This window comes from Gobio gobio, assembly GCF_949357685.1.
Source record: "Gobio gobio genome assembly, chromosome: 18".
NCBI lineage: Eukaryota > Metazoa > Chordata > Actinopteri > Cypriniformes > Gobionidae > Gobio > Gobio gobio.
In genome coordinates, this window is record NC_137111.1 from 5,953,523 (window position 1) to 5,967,619 (window position 14,097).

Sequence of the window (14,097 nt, forward strand, 5' to 3'; positions counted from 1 at the left end):
ACACACCCGATAATCCCCAAACTGTTTACGTTCAATTAAGACATAATCAACTTTGTTTACGTGAATACTTTCCAAAATGAAAAGGTTGACATTTTGTGCGTATTGGTCTAAGTGCGAAAAAAACACAAAAGTAAGCTCTATTCAGTACTCGTGCTCTGGCATCTGAGAGGCATAAAAACCAGACTGAACTGAGCTCTTTCATCTGGCTTTTTCAGATTCATCCATATGTCTATGCTTCTCTTTCTCCCAGACATTTACATTTTGCAAAAAAAAAAAACTTTTAAAGAAGAAAAAAAATCATTAACTGACTTGCAAAGCTGCTACAGAAACGACTCTCGACTTTGAGGACCTTGATAGAAATGTAGTGGAGTAAAAAGTACGATATTTGTCTTTCAAATGTATTGAAGTTCAAGTGAAAGTTTCCCTAAAAAATAATACTTCAGTAAAGTACAGATACTCAAAAAGTGTACTTAAGTACAGTACTCAAGTAAATGTACTTTGTTACTGTCCACCTCTGTCCGTGAGGGCGTCAAACCGGTCATTTCGGTTCTCGAAAATGGTTCATTTTATCCCCTTGCCTAAATTACCTTCTGCCAAGGAAACAGCGGTAGCTGTCTTAGATCACGTCTTTCGTTTACATGGCCTTCCAATGGACGTGGTTTCTGACAGGGGGCCCCAATTCATGAATTTTGTAAGTTGCTTGGGGAGACGGTTAGTCTGTCTTCGGGTTTTCACCCCCAGAGTAATGGTCAAACCGAGCAGGCCAACCAAGACCTTGAGAGAGTGTTGCGATGTTTGGTTTCCAAGAATCCTTCCTCCTAAAGTCAGCAACTCTCATGGGTTGAGTACGCACATAATTGGTTACCAGTGTCGGCTACGGGCCTCTCTCCGTTTGAGTGTAGTCTAGGGCACGGTTCCTCAAATCTTACCCTGGAGGTCCAATGCGCTGCAGAGTTTAGCTCCAACCCTAATCAAACTCACCTACCTGTAGTTTTCTAATGAACCTGAAGACATTGATTAGCATGTTCAGTTGTGTTTGATTAGGGTTGGAGCTAAACTCTGCAGCGCATTGGACCTCCAGGGTAAGATTTGAGGAACCCTGGTCTAGGGTACCAGCCACCAATTTTTCCCAGTCTGTAATCCGAAGTCGCGGTCCCCTCCGCTCACGCCTTCATCCAGAGGTGAGACTCTGCTCCAGGTGGGCAGATGCACCAAGGCCCAAGCCGATCGCCACCGGTCTAAGCCTCCCGCCTACGTCGTGGGTCAAAAGGTGTGGCTTTCATCCAAGAACATTCCTCTCCATTCCGTGAGTAATAAACTGGCTCCTAAGTTCATTGGCCCGCTCACTGTCACCAAGATCCTTAGTTCGGTGCCAGTCCGCCTCAAACTACATTCATCCCGTGTTCCATGCCTCCAAATTAAAACCCGTTTTTCATTCTCGTAGTAATCCGCCCATCCCGGTTCCTCCCCTGCCGCGTCTCGTAGATGGAGAACCCACTTATACGGTCAATCGTTTTCTGGACTCAAGGCGGAGGGGACGAGATTCCAGTACTTGGTGGACTGGGAAGGTTACGATCCGGAGGAGAGAAGTTGGGTTCCTGCGAGGGACATACTGGATCATTCCCTTATTGATGATTACAATCAACAGGTGGGTCCTCCAGGAGGCTCTCCTAGGGGCAGGGGTACTGTCACGGCTCATCAGGTCATTGGCCGTTTCTCTCTGGGTGCGTTCCATTCGACTGTAAGTGGACTGCGAAGTGGACTTCAGAGGGTATTCCGCCATCTTAAGTGAGATTCCAATCCAAAGGGAGCGAACATGTTCAGTTCGAAGGGCACTGCGAACGGCACAGGGAAGAAGGGAACATCGATACATCACTTCACAGGAAGTGGAGAGCGAAAATCACCCAACTGTCATTGCGCGTCGCATCGCCAGCCTGAACCATTTATTTACGGTTTGGTCTGAACTAACGATGAAGCAGAGCCTTGGGAAGAATTTTTAAATAGCTCTGCGATGGATGAGTTAAGCATTTGTATATTCATAGTTATTACACAAACTAGAGTATTTATGAATGGTTATGGCAATAACTGTTACATTCGCATATTATATTTTATGAATATGTAAACAAATTAAAAGTTTGAGAAGCAGCTGAGGGCTGTCATTTTTTTATACTTTACTTTATTTACCTCTGGAATGTTGACTATGCAGCTGCGCTTGGGAAAGAAAGCGCACGAGATGAGACCTCTACAAAGACCATTGATTAAGATAAGCCCACATTTACACATAGTTAACCAAATCAAAATGTATTTTCATATTGAATGACAGGTGCAGCTTCAAATCTGTTCATAGTCAATACAGGTAACTTGTATGTAAACGAATAAAACTAACGGACAATGTTTTGATTATGTTTTTTAGATACATACTGTGTGTTTTGTAAATGTATATGCTTATTATATGGTTTTAAATTTGAAAGTAAAGTAAATTACAATATTCATTTGTTATATCATAATCTGCGCGACCCCGTCTTTGCCTTTCTTTGATGACGTTGCAGGGCGTTCCAAATGAGTGATTATTGTCAGCGAAGTCCACTTCAACTGATATACCCTGCTCAGGGAGTAGGGAGCAGTGTACAGTGCACTCATTACCCTGCCTATATCTACATGTCTCTCACCTGCACTTGTTGTCAGATCGTTACAGACTGTCCAGAGGGTTCCTGTGTCTCTTTGTGTTCTCCTGGGAGATCGCTTCTGTTCCGGTTCCTGGATATTCGCTGGTTCTGTGTTGCCCAATGCTTCCCTGCGTCACAGCTCTGTCCGGATCGATCCACCTGCTGCCTGTTCTCTGGACTCTGGGACTTGCTGTGTGTTCTGCCGTTTCTGCCTAACTCAGACTCAGTGTGTTTCTCTTGTGTCCATGGACTGACTTGTGAGATCTGTGTCAGACTTTGTCTGAAATAAAGAGTATTTTGAATCGCTATTGGATCCTCGAGTCCTTCAACACACTGGGTCATCTGACCAATCAGAGCAGAGTAGACCAATCACAACAGACTGCACCATCTGACCAATCAGAGCAGAGTAGACCAATCACAACATACTGGGCCATCTGACCAATTAGAGCAAAGTAGACCAATCACAACAGACTGGACCATCTAACCAATCACAGCAGAGTAGACCAATCACAACAGACTGGGTCATCTGACCAATCAGAGCAGAGTAGACCAATCACAACATACTGGGTCATCTGACCAATCAGAGCAGAGTAGACCAATCACAACAAACTGGGTCATCTGACCAATCAGAGCAAAGTAGACCAATCACAACAGACTGCACCATCTGACCAATCAGAGCAGAGTAGACCAATCACAACAGACTGGGTCATCTAACCAATCACAGCAGAGTAGACCAATCACAACAGACTGGGTCATCTGACCAATCACAGCAAAGTAGACCAATCACAACAGACTGGGTCATCTAACCAATCAGAGCAAAGTAGACCAATCACAACAGACTGGGTCATCTAACCAATCACAGCAGAGTAGACCAATCACAACAGACTGGGTCATCTGACCAATCACAGCAGAGTAGACCAATCAAAACAGACTGGGCCATCTGACCAATCAGAGCAGAGTAGACCAATCACAACACACTGGACCATCTGACCAATCACAGCAGAGTAGACCAATCACAACATACTGGGCCATCTGACCAATCAGAACAGAGTAGACCAATCACAACAGACTGGGTCATCTGACCAATCACAGCAGAGTAGACCAATCACAACAGACTGGGTCATCTGACCAATCAGAGCAGAGTAGACCAATCACAACACACTGGACCATCTGACCAATCACAGCAGAGTAGACCAATCACAACATACTGGGCCATCTGACCAATCAGAACAGAGTAGACCAATCACAACAGACTGGGTCATCTGACCAATCACAGCAGAGTAGACCAATCACAACAGACTGGGTCATCTGACCAATCACAGCAGAGTAGACCAATCACAACAGACTGGGCCATCTGACCAATCAGAGCAGAGTAGACCAATCACAACACACTGGACCATCTGACCAATCAGAACAGAGTAGACCAATCACAACATACTGGGCCATCTGACCAATCAGAGCAGAGTAGACCAATCACAACAGACTGGGTCATCTGACCAATCAGAGCAGAGTAGACCAATCACAACAGACTGGGTCATCTGACCAATCAGAACAGAGTAGACCAATCACAACAGACTGCACCATCTGACCAATCAGAGCAGAGTAGACCAATCACAACACACTGGACCATCTGACCAATCACAGCAGAGTAGACCAATCACAACATACTGGGCCATCTGACCAATCAGAACAGAGTAGACCAATCACAACAGACTGGGTCATCTGACCAATCAGAGCAGAGTAGACCAATCACAACAGACTGCACCATCTGACCAATCAGAGCAGAGTAGACCAATCACAACACACTGGGTCATCTGACCAATCACAGCAGTGTAGACCAATCACAACAGACTGGGTCATCTGACCAATCACAGCAGAGTAGACCAATCACAACAGACTGGGTCATCTGACCAATCAGAGCAGAGTAGACCAATCACAACAGACTGCACCATCTGACCAATCAGAGCAGAGTAGACCAATCACAACAGACTGGGTCATCTGACCAATCAGAGCAGAGTAGACCAATCACAACAGACTGCACCATCTGACCAATCACAGCAGTGTAGACCAATCACAACAGACTGGGCCATCTGACCAATCACAGCAGAGTAGACCAATCACAACAGACTGGGCCATCTGACCAATCACAGCAGAGTAGACCAATCACAACAGACTGGGCCATCTGACCAATCAGAGCAGAGTAGACCAATCACAACAGACTGCACCATCTGACCAATCAGAGCAGAGTAGACCAATCACAACACACTGGGTCATCTGACCAATCACAGCAGTGTAGACCAATCACAACAGACTGGGTCATCTGACCAATCACAGCAGAGTAGACCAATCACAACACACTGGGCCATCTGACCAATCAGAGCAGAGTAGACCAATCACAACAGACTGGGTCATCTGACCAATCACAGCAGAGTAGACCAATCACAACAGACTGGGTCATCTGACCAATCACAGCAGTGTAGACCAATCACAACAGACTGGGTCATCTGACCAATCACAGCAGAGTAGACCAATCACAACAGAGTAGACCATCTGACCAATCACAGAAGACTAGACCAATCACAACACACTGGACCATCTGATCAATTAGATCACAGTAGACCAATCACAGCAGAGTTGGCTCTCAGAAAGGAGGGGTTTAGACTGAATTTTTGAACGAACCGTTTTTAAAGAAAATGAAAGTGTTTTTGGACGTTTGATGCATGTAAAGCTGAGACTCTGAAACATATGAGGACCTTTTACAAGAGCACGATGGGGCACTTTAACTCAAACACATGCCATGCCAATGAGGCTAGCATTGCTTCAATTGAAGCAAGAAAATCTGACCTAATGTGCAAAAAGAAAGCTGTAAATACTACATATGTTCAAAATCCTAAAAGGTTCTGTGTATTTCTGGGATTAAATGGGGGAAAAAAACCCAGATTTGCCATGTGTTTTCCGACTTTGTACTGTATGTCGTGTGTAAAAGGCCTGAGTTGAGCTGCATATCCTGTACTGAGCGTTCTGATGATCCAGTTCTGCTGTAAGCCACAGATCAGTGTGCAGGCTGCTCTACAGTATAACAACTTCAGGGAATATATTTAGTAATTCTCAATGCCTCTCTCTCCACTGCAGTCGCCTGCCGTTATTGATCAAACTAACAGCGTTGAGATTAGTCTGTTCAATAGCACTTACAGTCCAGCGGTTCAGAAGGAACCGAGAAAATCACAAGCATGCCTTAAATCACATATGCAAAATCACTCTCATCTACATCCTGTTATTCCAAGTCTAAATATCACTCACAAAGGGCCTTAGATCAGCTTCCTGCCTTTCACAAGAGTCGAGCGGGTCTAAAGCCAACAGCACACGTCTCTACTGTTTGAATTAAAGGAGTATTTCTGCATTATATTCCTTTAATTTCCACATATATGCAATTACAGAGTTGTTTAAAAACGGCTATACCTGGAATTTAAGATGCACTTTTTGCACGTATCACACTTGGGTAACCACTGCAAATGTGGAAATGTAGTAAATAAATGTATTTACGACTTTGTGGTGGCATGCGTACTCATAAATGCAATGTTTCCAGCATGAATTGAACGCCCCATTTATTAATCATTGACTTAGAAACACAAATTGACTTAAAGGGATAGTTCACCCAAGTCATCATTTACTCACGTTCAAGTTGTCCCAAACCTGTATGAGTTTCTTTCTTATGTTGAACACAAAGGAAGATATTTGAAAGAATGTTTGTAACCAAGCAGATCTCGGCAGCCATGGGGGGAAAAATACCATATACCATATTTTGTGAGCGAAAGAAATGTAGGATGGTATTAGTTTTCTGGAATTATGAGGTTGAGGGAAATTAATCTAATATGACAAGTGATTGGAAGGAGAGACTGAAGAAAAAGTGTTAGACTATGTGACTTCAGGCAAAAATGAGAGTTGGTGGAGAATGAGATGTGCAGTTAGGCACAGCATTTTTTTACTCAACCTCGTTCGGATTTTAGTGAATGTGGAGTATTCTAAATGAGTGGCCACCTGCATAAGGTTAGTCATTTGCATAAAACACGCCCACACCATCTCCTTATAAGGTCTTTCCGCCCAACCCATCTCCATATAAGGTCTTTCAGCCGAACCCATCTCCATATAAGGGCTTTCAGCCGAACCTATCTCCATGTAAGGGCTTTCAGCCGAACCCATCTCCATATAAGGGCTTTCAGCCCAACCCATCTCCATATAAGGGCTTTCAACCCAACCCATCTCCATATAAGGGCTTTCAGCCCAACCATCTCCATTTAAGGGCTTTCAGCCCAACCTATCTCCATATACGGGCTTTCAACCCTACCCATCTCCATATAAGGGCTTTCAGCCCAAACTATCTCCATATAAGGGCTTTCAGCCCAACCCATCTCCATATAAGGGCTTTCAACCGAACCTATCTCCATATAAGGGCTTTCAACCCAACCCATCTCCATATAAGGGCTTTCAGCCCAACCATCTCCATTTAAGGGCTTTCAGCCCAACCTATCTCCATATACGGGCTTTCAACCCTACCCATCTCCATATAAGGGCTTTCAGCCCAAACTATCTCCATATAAGGGCTTTCAGCCCAACCCATCTCCATATACGGGCTTTCAACCCAACCCATCTCCATATAAGGGCTTTCAGCCCAACCTATCTCCATATAAGGGCTTTCAACCCAACCCATCTCCATATAAGGGCTTTCAGCCCAACCATCTCCATTTAAGGGCTTTCAGCCCAACCTATCTCCATATACGGGCTTTCAACCCTACCCATCTCCATATAAGGGCTTTCAGCCCAAACTATCTCCATATAAGGGCTTTCAGCCCAACCCATCTCCATATACGGGCTTTCAACCCAACCCATCTCCATATAAGGGCTTTTAGCCCAACCCATCTCCATCTACAGGCTTTCAACCCAACCTATCTCCATATACGGGCTTTCAACCCAACCCATCTCCATATAAGGGCTTTCAGCCCAACCCATCTCCATCTACGGGCTTTCAACCCAAACTATCTCCATATATGGGCTTTCAACCCAACCCATCTCCATATAAGGGCTTTCAACCCAACCCATCTCCATATACGGGCTTTCAGCCCAACCCATCTCCATATAAGGGCTTTCGGCCCAACCCATCTCCATATAAGGGCAGATCTAAAGCTAACAGCACACGTCTCTACTGTTTGAATTACATGAGTATTTCTGCATTATGTACCTTTAATTTCCACATATATGCAATTATAGAGTTGTTTAAAACCGGCTATACCTGGAATTTAAGATGCACTTTTTGTCTCCATATAACGGCTTTCGGCCCAACCCATCTCCATATAAGGGCTTTCGGCCCAACCCATCTCCATGTAAGGGCTTTCGGCCCAACCCATCTCCATATAAGGGCTTTCAGCCCAACCCATCTCCATATACGGGCTTTCAACCCTACCCATCTCCATATAAGGGCTTTCGGCCCAACCCATCTCCATGTAAGGGCTTTCGGCCCAACCCATCTCCATATAAGGGCTTTCAGCCCAACCCATCTCCATATAAGGGCTTTCGGCCCAACCCATCTCCATATAAGGGCTTTCGGCCCAACCCATCTCCATATAAGGGCTTTCAGCCCAACCCATCTCCATATAAGGGCTTTCAGCCCAACCCATCTCCATATAAGGGCTTTCGGCCCAACCCATCTCCATGTAAGGGCTTTCGGCCCAACCCATCTCCATGTAAGGGCTTTCGGCCCAACCCATCTCCATATAAGGGCTTTCAACCCAACCCATCTCCATATAAGGGCTTTCGACCCAACCCATCTCCATATAAGGGCTTTCAGCCCAACCCATCTCCATATAAGGGCTTTCGGCCCAAACTATCTCCATATAAGGGCTTTCAACCCAACCCATCTCCATATAAGGGCTTTCGGCCCAACCCATCTCCATATAAGGGCTTTCAGCCCAACCCATCTCCATATAAGGGCTTTCGGCCCAACCCATCTCCATATAAGGGCTTTCAGCCCAACCCATCTCCATATACGGGCTTTCAACCCTACCCATCTCCATATAAGGGCTTTCAACCCAACCCATCTCCATATACGGGCTTTCAGCCCAACCCATCTCCATATAAGGGCTTTCGGCCCAACCCATCTCCATATAAGGGCAGATCTAAAGCTAACAGCACACGTCTCTACTGTTTGAATTACATGAGTATTTCTGCATTATGTACCTTTAATTTCCACATATATGCAATTATAGAGTTGTTTAAAACCGGCTATACCTGGAATTTAAGATGCACTTTTTGTCTCCATATAACGGCTTTCGGCCCAACCCATCTCCATATAAGGGCTTTCGGCCCAACCCATCTCCATGTAAGGGCTTTCGGCCCAACCCATCTCCATATAAGGGCTTTCAGCCCAACCCATCTCCATATACGGGCTTTCAACCCTACCCATCTCCATATAAGGGCTTTCGGCCCAACCCATCTCCATGTAAGGGCTTTCGGCCCAACCCATCTCCATATAAGGGCTTTCAGCCCAACCCATCTCCATATAAGGGCTTTCGGCCCAACCCATCTCCATATAAGGGCTTTCGGCCCAACCCATCTCCATATAAGGGCTTTCAGCCCAACCCATCTCCATATAAGGGCTTTCAGCCCAACCCATCTCCATATAAGGGCTTTCGGCCCAACCCATCTCCATGTAAGGGCTTTCGGCCCAACCCATCTCCATGTAAGGGCTTTCGGCCCAACCCATCTCCATATAAGGGCTTTCAACCCAACCCATCTCCATATAAGGGCTTTCGACCCAACCCATCTCCATATAAGGGCTTTCAGCCCAACCCATCTCCATATAAGGGCTTTCGGCCCAAACTATCTCCATATAAGGGCTTTCAACCCAACCCATCTCCATATAAGGGCTTTCGGCCCAACCCATCTCCATATAAGGGCTTTCAGCCCAACCCATCTCCATATAAGGGCTTTCGGCCCAACCCATCTTCATGTAAGGGCTTTCGGCCCAACCCATCTCCATGTAAGGGCTTTCGGCCCAACCCATCTCCATGTAAGGGCTTTCAGCCCAACCCATCTCCATATAAGGGCTTTCGGCCCAACCCATCTCCATGTAAGGGCTTTCGGCCCAACCCATCTCCATATAAGGGCTTTCAACCCAACCCATCTCCATATAAGGGCTTTCGACCCAACCCATCTCCATATAAGGGCTTTCGGCCCAAACTATCTCCATATAAGGGCTTTCAACCCAACCCATCTCCATATAAGGGCTTTCGGCCCAAACTATCTACATATAAGGGCTTTCAGCCCAACCCATCTCCATATAAGGGCTTTCAACCCAACCCATCTCCATATAAGGGCTTTCAACCCAACCCATCTCCATATACGGGCTTTCAGCCCAACCCATCTCCATATAAGGGCTTTCAACCCAACCCATCTCCATATAAGGGCTTTCGGCCCAAACTATCTCCATATAAGGGCTTTCAACCCAACCCATCTCCATATACGGGCTTTCAGCCCAACCCATCTCCATATAAGGGCTTTCAGCCCAACCCATCTCCATATAAGGGCTTTCAGCCCAACCCATCTCCATATACGGGCCCATCTTCATATAAGGGCTTTCCGCACATGCTTTGCTTACAGCATTTCGTCACTCTCGTCAAACTTGCCGCTGTTCGCAGACACACTCTCGCCCGGATCCTCGAGCAATGCCAAGTGTGCCATTCTCACCAGTTCTCACAATAAACACCTTTAATACAGACCCAGATTACAGACTCTCATTAGCAGCTGTACATACATGTATACCTGCGTTTTTCAGAGAAACCTCTTTGGATTATATGATACAATTAATGCAATATATGTCAATGTAATTATAGTAATGTTAAGATGAAATATAACTTCTTAACACAATTATAAAGCCATAAAGAGTAAGTGCTTTTTGTGTACATGTGATTTCAGTTGCTTCTATATTTTTTCATAAATGTAGAAACATTTTTATTTCAAAGTCTTTGGTGAATTGTGATTTGTTCTTAAAATTGTTCGTATTAGTGCGTATGCATGCTTAGTGAATGAGACCCAGAGTCAGTGTTTATAATCAGGGTTATATCTGCTTTTGATTAGGACGCTTGCATCTGGTTAAGGCATTTGTCAGCCGTTGAGTGACTGAACGTCAGTGGGCGGGGCCTATGGAGCGATGATGAATAACTATTCGCCGATGTCTTGCTCTGGAGGCGGTCATATGCAAATATACACCGATCAGGCATAATCATAACCACCTTCCTAATATTGTGTTGGTCCCCCTTTTGCTGCCAAAACAGCCCTGACCCGTCGAGGCCTGGACTCCACTAGACCCCTGAAGGTGTGCTGTGGTATCTGGCACCAAGATGTTAGCAGCAGATCCTTTAAGTCCTGTAAGTTGAGAGGTGGAGCCTCCATGGATCGGACTTGTTTGTTCGGCTCATCCCACAGATGCTCGATTGGATTGAGATCTGGGGAATTTGGAGGCCAAGTCAACACCTCAAACTCATTGTTGTGCTCCTCAAACCATTCCTGAAGCATTTGTGCTTTGTGGCGGCGCATTACTTCTTGAGCAGTTTGAGCTCCAGTAGCTCGTCTGTTTGATCGGACCACACGGGCCAGCCTTCGCTCCACACGTGCATTGATGACCCTGTGGCCGGTTCTCCACTGGTCCTCCATGACCCTGTGGCCGGTTCTCCACTGGTCCTTCATGACCCTGTGGCCGGTTCTCCACTGGTCCTCCATGACCCTGTGGCCGGTTCTCCACTGGTCCTTCATGACCCTGTGGCCGGTTCTCCACTGGTCCTCCATGACCCTGTGGCCGGTTCTCCACTGGTCCTTTCGTTTGAACTCCTACGGTGGGCGATTTAGTCCAAGATTAACTTGGCTTCCAGTTCGACCTCGTCCACATTGGACACGGTGCCATCGAGTGTTAAAACGCCAAAGGCAAAGCTTGAATTTACGGGTATGTCCCTCTTTGGCTAATGTACTTTCAAGATGGAGGGGCAACATGGCGACCGGCATTCAAACCCCTCACCCGTATGTATTTTCAATGGCATATTATAAACTTACAAGAATACTTTATTACTTGAAAGAAGTAAATATACATTAATGAGCACATATATTTTTGAAAGAACTAAGTGCTTTTAGCTAAGAATAAACTAAAAAAGTTACACAGTGTAGCTTTAAGTTCTGAAACTTGCAGGATGTTTTAATGGCACAAAGACCTCTTATATGTCAAAAGACCAAGGCAAATTTGTTTTGCTCCATGGCATGACCCCTTTAAGAAATAAGGTTAACTTTGAGTTTATGTTGACTGCTCACTTTTGGAGAGGGTACAATCAAACAGTCAAATTATTAGAAAATATCTACATTTTAACTTTTAACTACGTTTAATGCTAAAGATGTCAATGTCAATATCTGTGTTAGAGGGCTATATTACAGTTTTTCTCAGTCGCTTTGGTACATTTCTCGAATCATCCCCGACATTTGCAAAACAGTAAGTCCATTTCTCAAAACAATTCGTACAAATAGCAAAACACCATGGATTACCTGCAAAAGCCAGTCTCTTGCTCAAAATCCTTAGTTCATCTCTCAGAAGTAAATATCTGTGTCAATGAACATGTCAGGGCCATCAGAATGACAAGTCCTTGTGTCGTTGTGTATGAATAACACAGTCAAATTGCTTAGTCATGTTGTCAATATAACTGTACTCTGGAGGGATGTTCTGATGTAAATATGGCTAAAATTTTCATGACAATTATTGTAAATTGTAGGTTACACCTTAGTGTATGTGGGAGTTGAATGCAAGAGACTGGACAAGATTCACGTTTACACTTTTACTGTTTGTACTGTAATTTGTTGACAGATGTCATTGCGATACAGAGAGGAAAAGACAGCACTGCATAGCACAAAGAGAAAAAACCCCAGAAAAACAAAAGTAGAAATGTGAACGTCTAACGGAAATGTATAAAAATATGCTTGCATTTTATGACAACTTGTTCAACCATTTTGCATGTAAAGACTTCTGCTATGAACTAATGCCTAAATGTTGAGGGGGGTGAGACTATTCAACAGAGACCCATTATAATACATTCTGATCAACATGACATAAGCGACTGATAATGTAGGAAACAGCAGAGAATTGGACATAATCATTTGCATGGATGTACAAAAGCATTTGCAACTTGTTCAAAGAAATGAGAATGATGTGAAGATTGAACAGGTAGTTTTGAGAATTCAATTCTGATCTGAGAAATGTACCAAAGCGACTGAGAAAAACTGTAACAGGTCAGGGTACACACACACACACACTTGTAAGTGAGCGTATACCTACTGGTTTGCGTGTTGGCGTGAGCTGCACGGAGTGATAAAACTCCGGCTGGACTCTCTTCTTCACCCGGCGCTTCCTCACGGCCGCGCTGGAGTCTGGCTCGCTCTCCACCAGCGGCTTCTCTTCAGGAACGCGAGCGCGGGCGCTTCTCCTCGCATGACGTGGACTGTGGCGACACACCTGCCAAACAACGACCACAACATCACCACAACATCCAACAGTCTCAACATGTAGACTACATGCATATTTTGTAACACAGAAGAAGAATCCATAAAACATTCTGGGTGTTTCTGCAACTACGGGCACTTTTAAAGGGTTAGTTCACCCAAAAATGTAAATTCTGTCATTAATGACTTCCCCTCATGTCGTTCGACACCCGTCAGACCTCCGTTCATCTTCAGACACAGATGAAGATATTTTAGTGTAAATCTGATGGCTCTGAAAGGCCTCCATTGGCACAATGGCACTTTACACTCTCAAGACCCTTAAAAGACATTAAAGACGTCGTTACAAAGTCCATCTCACTACAGCGGTTCTAAAATAACTTTATGAAGCGACGAGAATAGTTTTTGTGCGCAAAAAAACCCCTAAATAACGACTTATATAGTGATGACGATTTCAAAACAAAGCATCATGAAGCTTCGAAGCGTTATGAATCAGTGAGTCGAATCATGATTCGGATCGCGTGTCAAACTGCTGAAATTTGGCAATTCAAACCGCTGAATCGACTCACTGATTCATAACGCTTCGAAGCTTCATGAGGCCGTGTTTTGAAAGCGTCATCTCTATATAAGTCGTTATTTAGGGGGTTTTTTTGCGCACAAAAACTATTCTCGCCGATTCATAAAGTTATTGTAGAGCCACTGTAGTGAGATGGACTTTGTAACGACGTCTTTAGTGCCTTTTAAGGGTCTTGAGAGTGTAAAGTGCATTGAGCCAATGGAGGCCTTTCAGAGCCATCAGATTTACACTAAAATATCTTCATTTGTGTCTGAAGATGAACGGAGGTCTGACGGGTGTCCAACCACATGAGGGGAAGTAATTAATGACAGAATTTTCATTTTTGGGTGA

At 44.8% G+C, this 14,097-nt stretch overlaps 1 protein-coding gene across 1 annotated transcript in view; it reads right to left on the reverse strand.

Annotated features, from left to right (window-relative positions):
- Nucleotides 1-14,097, reverse strand: part of dst (dystonin) — a 338,403-nt gene that overhangs the window by 321,005 nt on the left and 3,301 nt on the right. The window contains exon 3 of the mRNA XM_079842865.1: nucleotides 13,030-13,206. Within this exon, the coding sequence (XP_079698991.1) occupies nucleotides 13,030-13,206 (177 nt within the window). The remainder of the gene's footprint in view (nucleotides 1-13,029; nucleotides 13,207-14,097) is intronic.